At 37.3% G+C, this 20,961-nt stretch overlaps 1 protein-coding gene and 1 long non-coding RNA gene across 3 annotated transcripts in view; both read right to left on the bottom strand.

The window, feature by feature from the left end:
• The window catches only part of LOC138126061 (uncharacterized), a 144,046-nt gene that overhangs the window by 60,328 nt on the left and 62,757 nt on the right, over positions 1-20,961 (bottom strand). The window lies entirely within an intron of this gene.
• LOC138126055 (venom carboxylesterase-6-like) lies at positions 5,293-7,441 on the bottom strand. 2 transcript variants are annotated; one of them, XM_069041736.1, is made up of 7 exons: positions 7,330-7,438; positions 7,121-7,281; positions 6,972-7,077; positions 6,735-6,920; positions 6,145-6,687; positions 5,632-6,091; positions 5,293-5,581 (listed from the first exon to the last, which is right to left on the bottom strand). In XM_069041736.1, exons 1-7 carry the CDS (start codon positions 7,361-7,363, stop codon positions 5,389-5,391), a joined length of 1,683 nt encoding a protein of 560 aa, XP_068897837.1. In that variant the 5' UTR covers positions 7,364-7,438; the 3' UTR covers positions 5,293-5,388. The 2 variants fall into 2 exon arrangements, with proteins under 2 accessions (XP_068897837.1, XP_068897838.1); XM_069041737.1 differs by having other exon boundaries at positions 5,294-5,581; positions 7,121-7,275; positions 7,330-7,441.

Here is a 20,961-nt window from a genome sequence, read left to right as displayed (position 1 = left end):
GTACGAGATCCCACTGCATGATTTCTACGTTCATCTGTTTTTTAATCAAAATACAATTTTGTTAAATTAATGCTGAATATTTCAGTATAAACTGTTTATTAATAAGAAGAGATCATAACCATATAAGTATAATAGGTATTACTGAGTAACTACTTCCGCTCGTCCCTTGGCCTCGAATCCCTGTCGTACTGCTGTCCGGTCTTCCGAGAGTACTCGAGTTAGCAGACGAATAGAGACGAATGGAACCCTTGTATTCTTTTGGTTAACACGGCCAGCCCTGACGTTATTTCATGAAATAACACATTCGTCTGTCGGAACGACTGGAACTCAGAAAAGACTTTTAGCGAGATCCGAGACCTCGGGGCGAAAATTACATATATGTATAAACGTAAAGGTTGCTGCGGTCACGTCGCCTGGGCCTATTTATCCCTCTTCTTGTGCTCTTGCCTCTTCATACATTTCATTTTTGTGCTTGCACCAAAAGTCTTTGATAACCGGTGCTGTTAATTGTTTTATAATATGTAGAATTGGAAAGAAATAGCAAATTCATTGTTTTGGCAAAATTGACAATAGGCACGAAATTTATACCGTTTAATAATAGCCCCCCAGATAAGAGAATAACAAATTTAGAAGGATTTTCACAAGAACTCCATTTATTACAATGCCCTCTGTTCTCTGCACTTGTATTTTACATGCAAAACACAACCTCTATGCAATTATTTTACTTCGATAATTGGCAAGTCACAAACGTTAAAGTTTTTAAACAATTTCATTAAAGTCTTGATTTCGACTAATACATACGAGTACTTGCACTCATCTTCCGTTGGCTTTGTATCACTGCCATTATCACTATTTTCTTGTAGTTGTTCACTGCTGATGAGTGTTGACACTAGCCCGTCTACGTCGTTTTCTTGCGGGAGATTTCAGTGCATCTTTTTCAACATCAGAACAAGTACTGTGTACTTCAGATAATTGAGCAGAATGTACAGATTCGTCACCACTTTCGTCTTCGAATAAATTCGAATATTTGTAGTAAACTTCAGATCCAAGTTCGCACTGAACACCTATGTCTTCACGCGGGCCTATCCGAGTTGGGCCCGGTACCTGAGATAATCCTCGCTCAAATTTATCAGCCCCCAAGTATCCCCAATCCGGACACCGCCTAATCCGATAAGGAGTAAGGCCACCCGGCCAACAACAACTAATTATAAAAATGAATCTTAATTTTAGTTCCATTTGAATATTTGCTAGTGAATCTGTAAATACCTACCTAGTCTCAGAAATGGAAGTGAAATGAATTTTGAGTGAAGAAGGGAAACAGTTGCTTGTAGTGAATAATTTTAAGTTTTGTGTGGCAAGGAAGTTAAATGACGATGAAATTCGGTGGGGTTGTGTCAACAAAAATTCAAACTGCCTTGCAAAAGTTTAACCTTCGGTTCCGAAGCAACGAATGTGATCAGCAGTGATCTTATTCAAAATCACCCGGAAGACGAAAATATAGAGAGGCAAGCACTGAGTAATGGTGTCAAAAGAAAAGCTCTAGACAATTTAACACACAAACCTGCAAAACTGTTGCGTCAAGAATTGCGACAAAATGGTTTTTTGGATCAAATTTTCACTTATGACGTGGATCGTGCGCTGAAGGCGGCGCGGCGGAGGATTATTACAGGTAGCCGGGCCCAACTCGGACATCGGATTACAGGGCATTAAGGCGCGGGCCCAACTCGGACACACCGCTTCACGCGTATTTTGAATACTTTGACCAAGGTCCAAATCCGCCTCCGCCTCAATATTATTTAATACATTTTCTTGCACTTTTTGTACCTCAGCTTGGCATTCTTGAATAAGTTTTTTACGAATATAGGTCGAAGTTCTCGCTGGTCTAGGCTCGGTTTCACCGCTTGCACTTGCTATCGCTTCTTCTTCGCCGGTTAGTAACAGTGCCGTTTTTTTTTAATTTTCTTACAATCTTCCCATTAGGAAGCAAGTCTTTCATATAGCGATTTTCAAAATCCTCTTGTGTAAAATGTATACTACATACTACATGATTGTGGTTAGGTATAAACTTGTCGCGATTTATTCTCCTCTTCCATGCATTATACTGCTTAGGTCAGGTCAGGTCAGGTCAGGTCCTTCCTCGGGAAATTATGTAATGTAACCGACGAATTCTTGGATGTTAGGAAAAAAGGTCGAAAAATATAAGGTCGAAAAACAATAAATCGAAAGATCAAAAAGTCGAAAAATAAAAGGGCGAAAAACAAAAAGTCGAAAGATCCAAACGTCGAAAGAACAAATAATGATCGATGGAATCGACATAATTTAAAAAATAACAATTAATAATTAATAGAAAGCAATCATTCAAATTTGTCATAATAGTGTGCCATTTTGCACAACAATACTATATTTTGTTTATTATAGTAAAAGTAATTTATTAAAACTTCACTGTCAAACAAAGTGCAGAATTTTCTAAAATGGATGAAATATACAAATACGAATACATTGCCGGGCAGAAAGGCAAAAATAAATTGTTTGCCGACGGATTTTTTTACATCCAAGAAAAAAAGACCGACGATACAACATACTGGAAGTGTGAACAGTACAAAAAAAAGTGCAAGAGTCGAGTTATTGATAAACTAGGAGACCTACGTCTGAAGCAGACACACAATCACGAAGGTAATCCCGAAAAATTTGAAGTAACAAAAATGATGAACACGATCAAACAACAAGCGAAAGCTAGCAAAGATCCTCCGCGTTTGTTGCTTTCCAGAGTGTCCACTAGCTTCAGCAAAGGAGCGAGTACGTCATGTTCGTCGCTCAGTAATATCAGCCGAACCATACGCCAAGTCAGAAGCTTAGAACACGTCGGCCCGTCAATCCCGAAATGTTTAGAAGACGTGATAGTTACGGAAAAGTATCAAAAGACAGATAAAGGAGAACAATTTCTACTCTTCGATTCGAAAGACAAAGACAGGATATTGATGTTTGCTACAAGGCGTAATTTAGATTTCCTGATCAAAAGCCAAGAATGGTTTATGGATGGCACATTCAAAATCGTTCCTAAACTATTCTACCAACTTTTCACCATCCACGGCAACATTAATGGTGCATACTATCCTTTAATTTATTCTTTGTTGCCGGACAAACGAGAAAGTACTTATGTGAAAATATTCGAACACATTAGGAAGATAATGGAAAAGATCGAGGTAAATTTGATAATGACCGATTTTGAGAAAGCTGTAATTAACGCGTGCCAACTACTTTTCCCCAAAGCTATCAAACAGGGATGCTACTTTCATTATCGCCAATGTATTTATCGACGCATCCAACTAGTTGGAATGAAAACACAATATGATTCTTATCCAGATTTTCAACATAAAATTAAGCTATTCATCGCCCTAGGTTTTGTTCCTGTTGAATATGTCACGAATGCTTTCGACATCCTATTAAATAACGAAGATTTGTGTTATACTGACATTAAACCTCTAATAGAGTATTTCGAGCAAACGTGGATAGGAAAGATGGAAAGAAAAGAAAGACGGCTGCCAATGTATGAACATTCCTTATGGAATTTTTATGAACGAACCATCCATGGGCAGCAAAGGACTAACAACGTAGTCGAGGGATGGCACAGCAGCATGGGAAAAACGTTTTAAGCAAAAGAGCCATCTGTTTGGGCCTTTATTGATGGTCTTGTTAAGGAGCAAAGCCTGCAAGAGATGAAGATTAACCAAGAGCTTGCAGGATATAATGAACAAAATAATAATAAAAAAAAGTACAAGGATAAAAATGCAAGACTTAGAACTGTCGTCTCACGTTTTGCGGATAATTTCGAAGATTCGGCTCAATATATACAGAGTGTCCCCAAAAAAAAAGACGAGTCCATAACTCCCTTATTTATCGGAGGATTTTAATTATATATACACCAAATTAAATGTTTTTTAATAGGCTACAAAACGGCTTAATAAATTGACGTATAGTTCCAAGGGCTTCAAGACTAAACTGTCAAAATATTTTTTTTCAAATGGGATTACATACTTTTTTTTAGTAATTCTGATAGAGATTTTAATTCTAAAAACAACAATGTATCACAAGTATAACTTGACATAAAAAAAAATAACACTAACTTTTGAAACAAATGACGAGCACCAAGCGAAAAGCTATCAAAATGCATTGCGTTACAATGTAATAACCAAATTAAGGTAGCTAGAAAAACAAATGACAAATAATAATATGTGGGATTGCGCAGATATGCCCCCAATGTTTAGCGCAAAATGGAACATAGAGGATAGTAGCGTTTTTTTACATTTTTTTTGTGAATTTTTGGTATTTAAGTGTACACTTGTGATACACTGTTATTTTCAGAATAAAAATCTCTATCAGAATTACTAAAAAAAAATATGTAATCTCATTAGAAAAAATTTTTTTTGACAGTTTACCCTTGAAGTCCATGGGGCTATACTTGAATTTATTAGGCCATTTTGTAGCCTATTAACAATCATTTAATTTGGTGTACAGATAATTAAAATCTTCCGATAAATAACGGAGTTATGGACTCGTCTTCTTTTTTCGGGACATCCTGTATAAAGCCGCACTCGTCGATTACTTCGGATTTGGCAAGCTTTGTATTCCGCGAGAAAACGAACTGTCATTGAAGTTCTTACATACTCTCCACACGCAAAAAGTGTTTCCTTTTTCAACAATATCGAACTTTCTGCCGTGTAGTCTATTTTATAGAGTATTTTCAATAAATTTACATAATTTGCCTTTTCTAATAAAGCGCGCCCACTTTTTACAGATTTTAAGGAATGTACAAAATGTCGCTTGGCAACTTTTCATCAATTGTTTCAAAACGTAACTGCTCAAATACCTTCAAAATTTAGATTAAATTTATAACAACAAAATCTAAGCTTTTCGTTGAATCAGACGAATAAACCAGATGAGTGAATCAGACGAGTGATTCAGTTAATTGTTTGTGGGGACATCTATTTTTAATGTTTAACAATCAAATAATAATTGCGCTTAATTTTTAATAAAGGAAACATGTGTTAAAATTAAATTCTTTTAACTTGAGGTAATTCTATTATTACTATTTGAACCTTCACCGTGTAAAATACCTGTATTTTAAATTTCTTAAAAATCCGTTGGCAAATAATTGAGACATTAGGCTCTAAAGTCTTAGCTGAGACACGCTGTATATTGGAAGTGACAGTTAGTTTCAAATGATTTCAAATTAATTCATATTTATATTTATGATTTGAACATCGCTTCTCCGAGTCTTTTACGTTTAAGACAAAAACAAATTTTTCAACTGTCATCAATGTTTAATTGTTTCTTAATATAAAACACCGAATGAAATATAATATGCTAAAGAGTTTCCAAAGAGTACGATTACAGCTCATCCTTAACTCGCTTAGAAACCAGTTTTTCATTTTCCATTATCGGTAGTGACTCCCAAAACTTCTCATTTTCCAAAACAACTCTCTCCATAACTAATTTATCCGGAGACTTAATCAACAAAGCGACAATTTCATCTTTAGGATTTTTCGAGATTGGTGTCCACGGTCCAGAAGTTTTTGGTATCCTGAAATATATTTTTTACCACTAGAACTTGTCAATCCACCTCAGGCTTACCCAGTTTTGGCAAAAGAAGTAAACATTTCTACAAAAATCTCAATCATGCGTCGATCTTCTTCGGTCGAAGTTGAATCGACATCTGGTGTTTTCAAAATAAAAGAAGTGTCTTCAGAATGAGAAGCTCCGTAATCCTCCTGGCGCTCTGCAAAGGTTTCGTACCAATAGTGGGCTCCGCGATACGAAAAAAGATAGAAATAAACAGGAGATTTGACGACGGAAGCTTGCAGTTTAGCGCTTTTGTGGGTGTCCAACAACGCGAAGCGATCAGAGAAGATTTGGACGAAATCGACAAAATTCGATTGGTCTAGCTTTTGGTCGTGCAAATAGTGTTTTCGAATTTTTTGACTCACTTCGTCAAGTAATGTCGAATCCACAGTATCGTTGTAGTCTAAGATGAACGGCATTAGCTCGTTCCATCGGGCGTCAATTTCTTTTAAATATTCCTTCTGGACAAAATCTACAACAGATAAACTTACTCTCCTGATGGTAACATTGTTAGTACCAGCTGACCCACTGCAGGATACAATCCTTCAAAATCTGTTACCGAGACGATCCAAGGCAAATCACTGACTTGACCCTTCTTAATCAGATTCAACGGATGGTCAGGAAGAACAGGGTTTGACGACCAAGAGTCTACCACGGGACCAAAAACAACAAAAGGGTTATACATCCAAGGTTGAAGTTCTTTAACAGCAGCAACAATTTGTCTCGCCGGTCTTTGTCTCAAGCAATTTATCATATGTTCAGTTATGTTACTGAAACAACCCAGTTTGAATGCAATTTTTTGGGTCTTTTCCAACGGTTTCTCCATCAAACTCCACGCACACAAAGAAGTGCCGCTTTGTGAAATCCCTCGATGGAACAGTCCTCTAGATTTCGGAGACAGATAGTGTATGTGGACACTTGTCCCACCAGACGACATTCCAGTTAATGTAATGGAGTCAGAATTGCCTCCAAAGTATTGTACATTTGTTTTAATCCACCGCAACGCCATAATCTGGTCTTCAATCCCGTTATTTCCAGGTACTACTTCGTCTTCGGTACTCAAAAAACCTGCAACAAAATCGTTTCTAATTGAACTGGATTTTATTTGGACTCACCCAAGGGTCCCAATCGATAATTAAAATTAATGAAGACAACATCTCTGTCCATGATAAAGTCAGGCCCAAAAAATCCTCCGTAAAGGAACATAAAAGCTCCACCGTAAATATGAACGACTACGTCCAGTTTTGCTTTTTTATCCAGAGTTGGGGTGTAGATATTTAAGTAAAGACAGTCCTCGTCGCCTTTGAACCAAACAGTTAAACAAAGTGGTTAAGAGATTAGTTATTTATTACCTGTCACGACGTCTTCCCATGGCTCAACATACTGTTGATACTGCAAACACTTATGCATAGTTTGGGCCTCCCAAGTACCATTCCACGGTTTCTCTGGTACCGGTTCCTGTACCAACTCTATAGTTTTAGTTTTACGCTCAATTTCTTACCTTAAATCTGTACTGCCCAACAGGAGGACTAGCATATGGTACTCCTTCAAACGTGTAGTACTTGTGTCGGTTCAGACTTTCTCTGAAACTTCCCTTGATTTTTCCTAAGTGAGGTATGTTAACAACTGGAGCTTTTTCAGCATTCAATAGTCCAACTAAAACTTAGAATCGTTATTTTTATAGCTCATTCAAAAATGTTAAAATAATACACAAGAAAATACTTAGTAACTTTGTTAACTTCATCCTTTTGACGTTCAAGCAAAGCGGGTATTAAGTGTAGTATAATTACTACGTATACATGCAGCTGTTAGTCCGGACCAAGTGAACTATCACATTGGTCCGGACAAGCTTTAGCTCGAGCTACAGATGTGAGCTAGACGTGTTAGTTCGAATCTAAACAGCATGTACACAGCTTAGCTCGAACGGGCAAAGGTGCTACCAACCTTTACTAAAAAAAAAACGCAAGATAAAATTACTGTTATGAAATTTGAGGTTAGAATTAATAGCGTCACGTGTGCTGTATTATTATTGTTGTTGTTTTGTTGATACTTCGTGGGCAATTGTAATATTGTTGATATGATTGTTTATTAGTGATTTTGGTGGTAAGTTGGCAACATGATTTTACCAGAACATTATATCCGAACTAAAGAATGCATATATACGGTGAACTTAAAATGGACTGCGTTAGAACGCATTAGCATAGTCCGAAGTAACGGCTGCATGTATACGTAGTAAATGATAAAATGAAACGTAGGGTACGTAAAATTCAAACAACGGATAGATAACATAAATAACAAATAAATTTACATTATAATACTGAAAAAACAATACGGACTTGCATCACATTGTTATGTGGTAGTAAATTGCACTACCGTTCCGTGTATTTTATTGCAAGTGTCGACAAGGATGATAAAGAAATGGTTGTTATCTTAGTCGTTAGCAAGAAAATATCGTTTAACTATTGTCAGCCTCAGCTTCGAGGTAAAATAAAAATGTCCTTCTGACAAACTGTTAGCCAATCCCAAGATACTAAATAAATTAGGATCAGAGCTCTTTGCGGTAATTGTTCACTTTAACTAGGTACTTCTGGAATTTTCGCGTTTCTTCTGGCTAGACAGCCTCAGGGCGTCCTCCTAGATCGTTTCCCCCCATTCAAACCTTGTGCAAATGCCTGTTTTTCTCTCTTATTGTGTTTCAAGGTCGCGTCAAGGTTGCGCCAATGTCTTAGTATAACTAAAGGGTAAGGCAAATTCATTTGCACAAGGTTTGAATGGTGGGAAACGATCTAGGAGGACGCCCTGAGGCTGTCTAGCCACACTGCCACAAGTTAAAATATCTGCACAACCTTCAAAGTCAGACTGTATTTACAACTTGAATCAAAAAATAATTTTGATCGATTTTTTCAGTCTAATGAATAGATATGATGAAACTTGAGTTACGTAGGCCCGGTTTCACCAATAGTAAATAAATCGTCAGTTACTTATTTAACGAATAACTTTTATTTGTACGTTAAGGAAAAAGTTGTTTCACCAAATAATTTTGATGTTCAGTTAACTATTTCGATAACAACTGTTTTTAAAATAATGTTCTCATTGATTGTACCCAAAAATATTAAATTATTCTGACGTTTTACGTCATTTCAATCATCTGCTGCGACGATTTGAGAATGGATCAAGGGCAAAAAAGAAAAAGAGAAAGATCCAAAAATTTTCTTGAAGAAGAAAAAGAGTATCTGTTAGAGTTGGTTACAGATAAAAAGGGTATAATCGAAAATAAGGAATCGGATACTATTAGCGCCAAGCAAAAACGTGAAACTTGGAACTTAATTGCAAACCAATTTAATGCCAGCTCAAAAACCGGTACCCGTAATGCTCAACAACTGAAGCTCCTTTACGACAATTAAAAAAAATTTACAAAGAAGAAATTAGCCGATGAAAATGTAGAAAAATTCTAAAATTTTGAATTAAAATTTTAATGGTTCCAATAAATTTTAGGTGCAAACTTATAAAACTGGAGGTGGTTCAAAATCAAAAACTCTCACAGTTAATACAACTTGCGACAATATGCTGGTTAATTTATTAGGACCCACTATAACGCCTCATGAAAATCCTTACGATAGTAATGGTAATGTTTGACAAAAAATATTGTAACAATAACAGTAATAATCGCTGTACTTTCATTATAGAGTTACCAGTATCAGTTCATGATTTCACTAATCACATATACAGGGTGTCCCCAAAAAAGAAGACGAGTCCATAACTCCGTTATTTATCGGAAGATTTTAATTATCTGTACACCAAATTAAATGGTTGTTAATAGGCTACAAAATGGCCTAATAAATTCAAGTATAGCTCCATGGACTTCAAAGGTAAACTGTCAAAATATTTTTTTCAAATGGGATTACATATTTTTTTTTAGTAATTCTGATAGAGATTTTTATTCTGAAAACAACAATGTATCACAAATATACACTTAAATACCAAAAATTCACAAAAAAAAATTAAAAAACGCTACTATCGTCTATGTTCTATGTTTTGCGCTAAACATTGGCGGCATATTGCGCAATCCCACATGTTATTATTTGTCATTTGTTTTTCCAGCTACCTTAATTTGGTTATTACATTGTAACGCAATGCATTTTGATAGCTTTTCGCTTGGTGCTCGTCATTTGTTTCAAAAGTTAGTGTTATTTTTTTTTATGTGAAGTTATACTTGTGATACATTGTTGTTTTCAGAATTAAAATCTCAATCAGAATTACTAAAAAAAAGTATGTAATCTCATTTGAAAAAAAATGTTTTGACAGTTTAGTCTTGAAGCCCTTGTAGCTATACGTAAATTTATTAAGCCGTTTTGTAGCCCACTAACAACCATTTGATTTGGTGTATAGATAATTAAAATCCTCCGATAAATAAGAGAGCTATGGACTCGTCTTTTTTTTTGGGGACACCCTGTATTTAAATATTTGGAGCAAGTTGCTTATAATATATGATTATGATTTTGGTTATGTTCTTGTTATACAGAGTGTCCCCAAAAAAAAAACGTGTCCACAACTCCCTTATTTATCGGAGGATTTTAATTATATATACACCAAATTAAATGGTTTTTAATAGGCTACAAAACGGCTTAATAAATTGACGTATAGTTCCAAGGGCTTCAAGACTAAACTGTCAAAATTTTTTTTTTCAAATGGGATTACATACTTTTTTTTAGTAATTCTGATAGAGATTTTAATTCTAAAAACAACGATGTATCACAAGTATAACTTGACATAAAAAAAATAACACTAACTTTTGAAACAAATGACGAGCACCAAGCGAAAAGCTATCAAAATGCATTGCGTTACAATGTAATAACCAAATTAAGGTAGCTAGAAAAACAAATGACAAATAATAATATGTGGGATTGCGCAGATATGCCCCCAATGTTTAGCGTAAAATGGAACATAGACGATAGTAGCGCTTTTTTACATTTTTTTTGTGAATTTTTGGTATTTAAGTGTATACTTCTGATACACTGTTATTTTCAGAATAAAAATCTCTATCAGAATTACTAAAAAAAAATATGTAATCCCATTTGAACATTTTTTTTTTGACAGTTTACCCTTGAAGTCCATGGGGCTATACTTGAATTTATTAGGCCATTTTGTAGCCTATTAACAATCATTTAATTTGGTGTACAGATAATTAAAATCTTCCGATAAATAACGGAGTTATGGACTCGTCTTCTTTTTTGGGGACACCTGTATATTATATTGTTTCTTTGGTTTTCAATCTTTTGATTTTCTATGTTTTTTTTTTCGACATTTTTCCTTTCGACCTTTTGCTTTTCGATCAATAGTAGTTTCGACATTTTGCAATTCGACCTTTTGTTCTTTCGACCATTTTTAAAATTTCGACCTTTTGCTTTTCGACCTTTTTTCCTAACATCGAATTCTTAAGATTGTTATTACAACCAAACACACAACAATTAGGCATTGACTGTTATTAATTGCTACCGTTTTTCTCCCACGCTATGCACTCAGATATGAACGGATCAGTCTGGTGTCGGTATGACGTCACACGTCACTTTCGCACAACTTCAAAAGCCTATATCTCCCAAAATATTGTTCCCAGAAAGATGAGGTTTTCAATTTTTTTCTTAGTTTTTTTTACTATTTATTTACGGAAAGTTGTTTTTTTGTGATACACCCCCTTTAAGGTTTCCTCTATTTTGCAAGTTAATTAAATCGAGTAGTGAGTGTGAATTGGCAATAGTTAATAATATATTCAAACATATTTCACATTCAACCCTTTCCTCAATTGTCAGAGCAATGTACCCTGCCAAGAATGCCACTGAAGTGGAGCGAATACCTGAATATAACTTACAGTTTTCTGTATTTTGAATTTCTAAAATTTCTTCCACAATATAATCAGGCACGTTAACATCTATGTTTAATGGGTTAGTATCACATCTCAATGCTCCAGTTCTGGTTACAGTACTACAGTCTGCTAATACAGTGTGTCCAAAAAGTCTGGAAACAGCCCAATAAAATAGAAACGAATGATTTTCGAGAAAAACGCAAAAACAGGTGAACTAGCGTTTTCAAAAAGCTTTCTGTTGATGGTATCTGTTTGCTGTTTTTGATGACCTTGAAAGAGTTATGAGGTTTTTTTAAATGGCTACGTCGCATTTTTACTACCGTTTTTAATAGATCTTTTAATTGTCCACCCGACGGTCAAAAACATTTTCAATTTACATCAAAAATTTCCTGAAAAAAGTGGTTATTAGAAAATAGATAAAACTTTAATTTTGAAAGGCAACTATAATTCTTACAACAAATGTTCAAAATGTTGTCCTTGAACATCTTGACAATATCCTAAACGATAATAAAATTCGTTTTGGACGTTTTCTATTATTTCAGCAGTGATTCGTCTTACTTCGTTTACAATTCGTTGTCGCAGGTCTTCTAAATTTTCAGGTTTAGTGGCGTAAACCTTACTTTTTAGGTAACCCCAGAGGAAATAATCCATAGGTGTTAAGTCCGACGACCTAGCCGCCGCCATTCGATAACCCCCCTCCTTTCAATCCATCTATTTGGGAAAGTATTATCGAGATACTGACGAACAGTTTCCGAATAGTGAGGAGGGGCCCCATCTTGTTGAAACCATAATCTTTCGTCAGGCAAGTCGGGATCCTCATAGTTCGGGAAGAGTTCTGCTAATGATGGAATTAAATAATTTTGTAAAAATTCCAAATACATTCCTCCTGTCAGGTTACCGTTGAAGAAAAAGGGGCCTATGATTCGGTTTCCAATTATTCCAGCCCACACATTTAGTTTCTGAGGATACTCAATTCGTACCTCTCGCATCCAGCGTGGATTTTGGCGTGCCCAGTATCTAGAGTTTTGTCTGTTAACAGTCCCACGTAAAGTAAACGTAGCTTCATCTGAGAATAAGATATTGCTGATAAAAAACGGGTCATTCGCACACATGGGATCACTTGTTCGCAAAACTGTACACGCCGGTCGAAGTCGTCTTCAGACAGCTCATGAACCAACCGAATTTTGTAGGGATGATACTTAGTTTTCCGGAAAATATTGCCTATTGTACTTTTCGACACGTTAAATTTTTGAGCAAGCTGCCGTGTAGTTGAATTTGGAGTTTCCTCTACTGACAATAATACGTCGAGTTGAATATCTTCTGCGGTTTTGGGACGACCACTTCGAGGCCGATCGCGAACATTTCCCTCGGCTTGAAATTTGTTGTGAATCTTACTCACTGCAGAAACACTAATTGCGGCACGCTCTGAATGTACTGTATTAAATAAGTGGCAAACTTCTCTAAGTGAACGAACCCTATCTTCAAAACCAATCGTCATCAATATTTCAATACGTTCTCTCTCATCTAAAACCATTATTAAACAGTTTATTAACTTACGGTGCATTCACTTTTGTTTTAGACCAGAATCGGCTATGGAAATTTAGCGAGTTGTATGGTAAGACTGTGGCTGACTGACAATATACATCATGTATAATATTTGAGGTTACACTTTCTTGTCAAAATTCATGACCATATAGCCAAGCATTATCATTTTCCAATTAACTACATAGTTTCGAGGACTCAATAATGTGTGTATTTAGTGATAAATGTAAATATTGCATAAATTTAAAACTAATTTACCTTAATACTTAATAATAATGTCAAATTTAACACTGGCAGTTCGAACAATTTTGATTTTGTTATTTTGACATAGCCCCGATACCAACATTTAAAAAAATTAAAATAGCCTACTCTGGTCTAAAACAAAAATGAATGTATTATATACATAATTCGTATTTAAGAGAATATGACAAATAAAACAAAATAATTTTGACAAATAATAGAACTTTTCAGTCAACTACGTTTTTCAAAATAGACATTGTCTGAGAAAAAATTAAGCTTTTCTCGGACATTTTCCTACATAAGATGGAAATTTCTTGACTGCGGTTTAGAGAATTGAAAGGTTCATTAAAAATAAAAGTAAAAATGCGAGGTGGCCATTAAATTTTTTTATTATAACAATACCTTTTTCGAGGTCATCGAAAAGACCGAACAAATCTGTCTCTAGATTTTTTTCAAAAATTATGCGTTACGTTTTCATTTGGGTGTTTCCATACTTTTTGGATACACCGTATGTTTGTAGATGGGGAGGTTATCAGACCTGATTGAATAATACGTTTGATGGCGTAATGTGCTGCACGAGCATCTGTAGCATCCGGAGAACTTCCTTGCCATCGTACACCGCTGAACATCCATTCTATAGCATCAGAACTAAAGCTTCGAGTTAAAAACAAAATAGAAACCACTTTCTTCTAATAAATGTTTTATAGGTACACTGAGCAGTACTTTTGGCAGTAAAAATCAATGCTTCGTGTTTTTTTTTTGTCAAACCCTTCATTTAATTTTGTTTAGAAAGCTCTTGAAGTGTGTTAATATAACTGAGTAATGTTTCAGCTAACCATGTCAATCTTTCATCATTGATGTTCACGTAAGGGACTGATATTGGTTCTTGTTTTCGAAAATATTGTGTTTTGTCACTAACGTAGTGAATTTTAAAGTCACTAACATCGTGAATTTTAAAGAAGGTGTACATAAATTCCATCAACTCAATTCTTGGTTGACTTTCCAAGAAATCAGGGTTCTTATACTTTTCCAAGTAACTCAATGCTGTTGTAACTTGTGGCGAAAATATTTTAACTGCTCGTTTTACAGGCTTGACAATTAATTTTTTTGTAAATCGTATAATTTTTTTAAACACTTATTTTGATGATATAATTCCATCTTAAGCATGCATATTGTAGTCTAAAAATACATTCCTCAAATTTTTGATTTTATGACAATACTCAAAACTTAGAAAAAGTGGAATTTCAGATTTAACTGGGTGTGGAATTCGCGACGTCAAGGTGTTCCCAGCCAAATGTTTAAAAAGAGCCACATTTGATTTATGATTATCTGTTACAATTCGTATAACGATAAAGCCTCAGCTATGTAATGTTCGAAGGACGGTTAAAGTTAAACGTAAAAAATTAGATGTAGATAATTGCTTATGAAAGAAATAAGCTGCTGGGATAGTGAATCTTGTGGTGAGTCAAGACCGCCTTGGGTGAGTCCATGTACTATGGCGGCCAAAAAATTTTGAACGACTTGTTATTCCTTTGACATAAATGTAAAACTGGCTTTATGGTCAACTAACCTCATTTTTTATTTTTGTCTTTCTTGTCATGTCACCAATGACAGATTAGTCAATCATAGATTAACACAAAAATTTTGGTTTGCCTATGTCGGCTCACGAATGGTGAACGTGGATGAATCGTAATCGTTACTGTACATTCTTTGCCGTCGAAATTGCGAAAGTCGCTGCAGCCCCTAGGCTATCCAGTGGTGTAGATAGGTACAGTGGGGAGCACGGAATTTCGCACGCCAATTTGTACGTCATTAAAAAAAAACTATCTAGTCTAAGCTTTATTGTCATTATAATCAATAATGAGGTGGGATACGCATGATATATGTGATCATGACTGATGTTTCACCTAAACTGTCACGAAACTGCCGCCAGTATCTCATTTTAATAAAATTAAGTCAGTGAAATGTCCAATGTGTGCGAAATTCCGTGCTCGCCACTGTACCTATCTAGTTCTTAGAGGTTTAGCATCAACACAAAACAAGGAATGTCTTCATCATAGATGAAACCGAATTTAGTCCTATTTACGTCAAGACAGAACGACCCAACAGGTTGCATTTTGGTACGCAAATATCAAAATATTCAAAGTACAGATCAATCCACAATACTAACAAATTATAATATTTTATTAAATTTAAAATTAAAAGTTTAAAATAAAAAAAAACTTTACAAAATATAACTGAAGAAGTCAATATTTGATAATTGCTCCATTTTGTTGTACAACCAAGAGCAATCTATTCCTCATGGACAGGCACAGATTTCGGTGATAGTTCGGGGGTAATGCTATCCATGCTTCGGTAATCGCAGTCAAAAGTTCTTCCCTGTTTCGAAATATTCTCCGCTGAGCTTTTAATTTTTTTACTAATAATCCCCACGTATTCTCTATTGAATTTAGATCCGGACTGCGACTTGGCCACTCAAGGACGTTTACATTACGATCTTGAATCCATGCTGCTACCCTATGTGCTGTGTGGATTGAGCAATTCTTGAAAAATAAAATTATTATTGGCAAAATGTGGTTCCACAGAAGACAGCAGCACGTTTTCAAGAATCCTAATATAACCGGCACTGGTTAACCTCTCCTCCACATGCAAGATTACCCCGAGAATCTCCACCGAAATCCAGGCTCACATATTTACAGAAAAACGGCCACTCATTACGATCGGTAGCATCAACATAACGTTCTTCGTACCTCGTATTTCTGGGTCGATATACTCTTATTCGGCCGTTGGGGCACGATTGAAACGTTTTTTCGTCTGAGAAAACTACTCGACTCCAGAAGGCATCATCCTGTGGCAAGTGTTGTAGAGCAAAACCAACTCTGACTTCCTTGTGGCGAGGTGTTAAGGTCATTTTTCTTGCTGCCACGGGAGCAGTTCTCACCGACCCCGGCAAATGAGTTATTGCCACTTCTTCCTCAGCGTTAGACAAAGGCCTATTCTGCAGGATGTTGATGACTGCCTCGTTCTGTTCCACGGAAGACACCCGCCTTCTTCCAGAACCTGGACGCCGAACCACCGTCCCAGTGTGTTCCCACTTCCGCATAATGGCATGGATAGTGCTCTTCGATAACCCTAAATTCGTCGAAATTTGCCCATACGACATACCCCTCTGGTAAAGGGTTACTATTTTGGTTCAGATACGGCTGGCATTGTATCACTAAATTATTATTATAAATTTGATAGACGTTTACTTCAAACGGTCAATTTTTCGATTTAATTTATAAACGTCATAATAACAGTAAAGGGCTTACAATGACATTTTTTGAAATGCCAAAATTTGATCGTTCAAAATTTTTTTTCCGTCGTTGTACCACATAGCAGAGAGGTTGGTTTCCCAATACAGGTTTTTGAACAATCAATTTTTTGTCTTCGGTTCTACATTTTTGACTTAATGGCCATATCATCAATAATTAAACTCGAAATACGTTCTATAGGATGTAATGAGTTTGCTTCAGCTTCTAATCCACTTTGGTGTTAGATCAGTTATTTCTTGTTCAGTTGCAAGATAACGTTGAATAGTTCTTCGACTGGGTAACTTTAGTCCTTAGTTAGGCGCGCCCAAATCGACTTACACAGTAACTCGCCTGAGGTGATTTTGGTCCCATTAGCATTTTTTTAATTTGTTTTTTTTTATTTTTATTTTTGCACCTGAAGTATGTTCTTTGGACCTTTGGCAATGTTTGTTCAAAATATGGTAAGTGGTTATAGATTATCTTGGGTTTTATTGAAAGATAAATAGAGCTCTACATTTTTTAAACGAACACAAACAAATCGAAAAATTTATGTTAATAAATTATATCAAAAAAAATATTATTCTATACAGTCAACACACAAGAAAGTGGAGTTGTGACCAAAAGTTGGCCAGTGACAGCTCCGGGCTCCCAGGGGGTTTTTCGGGGCAGAGGGCGTGGGTTCGGATTTTTTAAAAAATGGGCGCCAGGCAGCTATTGTCTTGAGCTGGTTGTTGCTTGTCCAGCTGCCGGGACAAGTGCTCAGATCTTACTCGTCGAAGGTAAGTAAAAGCAAACGCTTTCTGATCGTTAAACAAATTTTGGTTTATTCGGTTACTGCAAAATTATCCACAGAACAGTATTTGGTGGTTCGGTACTGGTTCACACGAATGCGATAATGGTTCGCTTGTAACTACTAGATGAAAATTGAAAGATGCGGAACCAGTACTTTTTGGTGGCCTTAATATCTACTTTGGTCGTAACCAGAAAAGCTTTTCTTTCACATGTGACCGAATCTTAAACTAAACATGATATTCTTCGACGAAATAAAGGATGTTTTGATTCCTGATGAGGAACCTCCCGAACTTAGACTTCCTTCTGATCGAGCTAATTATTAAATGTAAACTTAATGAAACCCAAGGTCAAGATTGGGGTGTCACCTTGACAAAAAAATTAAAATTGATCCTGATAGGAAAGTTTAAATCGGCGAAGTTCCGAAACGTTAAATTTGACTGAAATTTCTTTAAGTTGACACTGGAGATTGAATGAAAAGGTTCTTACAAAAAAATTCTAAACATTTGCAAAGTTTCAAAAAAATTTAGTGAACATACAAAAATTATGAAAGCGAGAAGCGAGAAATTCGAGGCGTTCCTAAATTTTGCAATGCCGCGGTAAAAAAATATGGCGACTTAGCTTTATGACGGGTCTGTTGTCTCCTCGAATAGCGTCCTTTTGACTTGCGGTGTGACCTTGGCGATACGGTGCTCAAAATAAACGATCGCCTCTGCGAACGATGTTCTCCAAAATGGTCGCCTCTGCGAACGATCTGGCTACGAATCGCCCTGCGAACGATCTGGCTACGAATCGCCCTGCGAACGATCTGGCTACGAATCGCCCTGCGAACGACCCCTAACGAATTGTCGTTAGTGTTGTGAAAATCGGAAGATTCGGTAATTACCTTTCAGCGAAAAAGGGGGTTCTTGGCGCTAAATCGAAGTCCTTCCGGCACTCCTTTACTCAAAAATTTTCGGTACTCTAAAGTTGCGATACGGTACTGGATCAATTCATCCAAACGGGATTGACTCTAAACTGGATCGAACCACCCCTAATACATGGTCTTAGTGAAATGAATTCAAAATTGAACGATAATTACCTCTATAGTGCGAGGGGTCACTCGACCACGAACTCTAAAAGGCGCTTCGCTGGCGTCGCTTCGACGGCTCTCGACGAAGTGTCCGACTTCCGCATTTTTAATCTCGGTACCGCAGTCCCATAAATCGCGAAAATCGTCACGCGCGCGATTCTCGACCTTATTCAGTTGTGCTATAAGGCGGGCTGCGCTTGCGTGGTACTGCGCAATCAAAAATGTGCATTTCCGGTGGTACTACACGTGCGCGTGTCATGACAGGTGGACCGTCATGGCGTCGGTTTGTTTACCTCGAAATTATACCGAGCGGGAGAATTCAGATTTTGGACGGTATTGTGTCGGTAAGTCGTGCACGTCTATCCTGATGTTAATTGCCGTAACTCGCAGGTCAAAAAAAAAAGGACAGGAAGAAAGATGGGGTTGAAAAGAAGGAGATGACTTTCCGGCAAGTTACTAAAGAGGAAAAGGGACCCAACATTGCCGTACGGTCACCTATCGCTGAGAAGAGAAGAAGAGAAAGTGAAGAGAAAGAGAAAGTGAAAGTGGGGTTCTGAAAGATAGGTTGCAGCTCGCCAACCTAGAGGCGTGAGGCCACCTCAGCCTGACATTTGCGGGGGTAACATGTGTTCTTCCAGCCCCCCCGTGGTGGCTGGCACAAATGACTCTAAATTGAAACTTTCCGCTTCCGGAATGAGCGACGTAAAAAACTTGAAGGCAGGGTGGGCGCGTCGCGTTGCCAAATGCCGTGCGTTAACTGCTAGTTCCGGGTCTTCGAACTGCGATCTATTAGCCCCGCGAGCATAAGTAGGACCTCGTGGCCTCCTACTCCGGCCAATCGCCATTGTGGCGTTTCGTAACGCTACACTACCCCCCTCCTCAAAAAGAAAAAGGAAAAGGTAACTCAGTTGCCTTTTACTTTTTACAAAAAAAACGAAGATGAAGTCTTCACAAAAAAAAACGTCAAAATTTGATCACTGGAAAAGTTTTGGTTTCGCCACGAAAATGGCTTGTCGATATCTGCGCGTATCAAACGATTGAAAACTGAATCTCAATGTCAATTAGTACTTGAGTACTGCGGTATGATGTAGGTCAAGTCCGGTTAAATGTCATAATTTGGGGTTCTTAAATAAACTTTTCCTGAACAAACTCCACGGTAAAATTTTACTGTCGTCAACATTCCAAAGGAGGACAAAAGAATTAATCGAAAAATTGAACGGTACGAAAAAGTGAAATGCAAAGCTCGCTACGGTTCTTCGGCTTCTGCCAGAGATCCTCTGAATTCTTTCAAATCTTTCATGTGCCAAACACCTAGATCTGCGCGGTTCTCATCTTCGAGAGCGTACGCGAGTTTCGATAGTTTTCTCGTTATCGTGCACAGCACGTAGCGTGGCGCTAATTTTTGCGCAAAGTCTTTCGCAGCGCTGGAAAGTACTTTGTTGCGTTTCCAAACTTTGTCGCCTACAAAAAATTCAGCGTCGCGCTTCCGAAGATTGTACGAGCGTTCGTTGCGTTCGTGCGCTTTGTGAAGGTGCTGGGTTACATCCTGCAAGATGGTCTTGAGGTGTTCTAAATTTTTCGCGTGATCTTCGCGATCAGCTGTCGTCAAGGTTTCCGGATTTTCCGCTACTTTGCCGTAAAATTCACCGGTACAGGGTACTACCCTACCAAAATTGAGAAATGCTGGACTGAATCCGGTTACTTCGTTGACCGCTGTGCGAATCGCGTACCCGATCTTTGCCACCTCGGCATCCCACTTTTTGTGAGCGCCTTTGACGTAACTTCGTATGGCAGTGCCAACTGTGCGGTTGTATCGCTCCACAGGGTTGCTCTGAGGGTGATACTTGGCTGTGAACCAGATCTTTTGAACTTTGTAGTTCTCGCAAGTCTTTACAAATTCGTTTCCGACAAACTGCTTGCCGTTGTCGACCAAAATGAATTGCGGTACACCATACACAAGAAAAATTCCGTTCTCGATACATTCTGTAACTTTTGAGCTCGTAGCTTTTCGTAACGGAAATAGTACAACGTACTTCGTGAACCAATCTACGATCACTAAGAGATACGAATATCCTTTCGTGGACGTCGGTAATGGACCAATCAAATCAACGGAAATCATTTGCCACGGAAACTGAACCTTTTTTTCTTTTCCCATAAGCCCTGCGCGAGCGGTGTTCGGTGCTTTTTGCTCATTGCAAACCTTGCAGTTTCGAACGTAACGAATGACGGAACGACGCATTTTCGGCCAAAAGTGATTGATGGATAACCTTGAAAGTGTCTTGTAGTACCCGAAATGAGCTGATGTCGGTGCATCATGACATGATTCTAAAATTTTTGTTCTTTGATTTCGCGGTACTAAAAGCTTCCACTCCGGGACGTTGCCGGGTAGTACAATTTTGTTCGGTACGAATCGATACACGAAACCGTTCTCGACTTTCCATGATGGATTTCTTTGAGGATTGGCGATTATGTTGTCGCGAAGTCGCGTGTACGACTCGTCCAAATCATTCAAGTTCACGCCGAGAAAGCTGTCAATGTCTACCGCA

Source organism: Tenebrio molitor, chromosome 3 (genome assembly GCF_963966145.1).
Source record: "Tenebrio molitor chromosome 3, icTenMoli1.1, whole genome shotgun sequence".
Taxonomy (NCBI): Eukaryota; Metazoa; Arthropoda; class Insecta; order Coleoptera; family Tenebrionidae; genus Tenebrio; species Tenebrio molitor.
The sequence above is the reverse complement of the archived record's forward strand: the minus strand, read 5'-3'. Positions and strand labels throughout refer to the sequence as shown.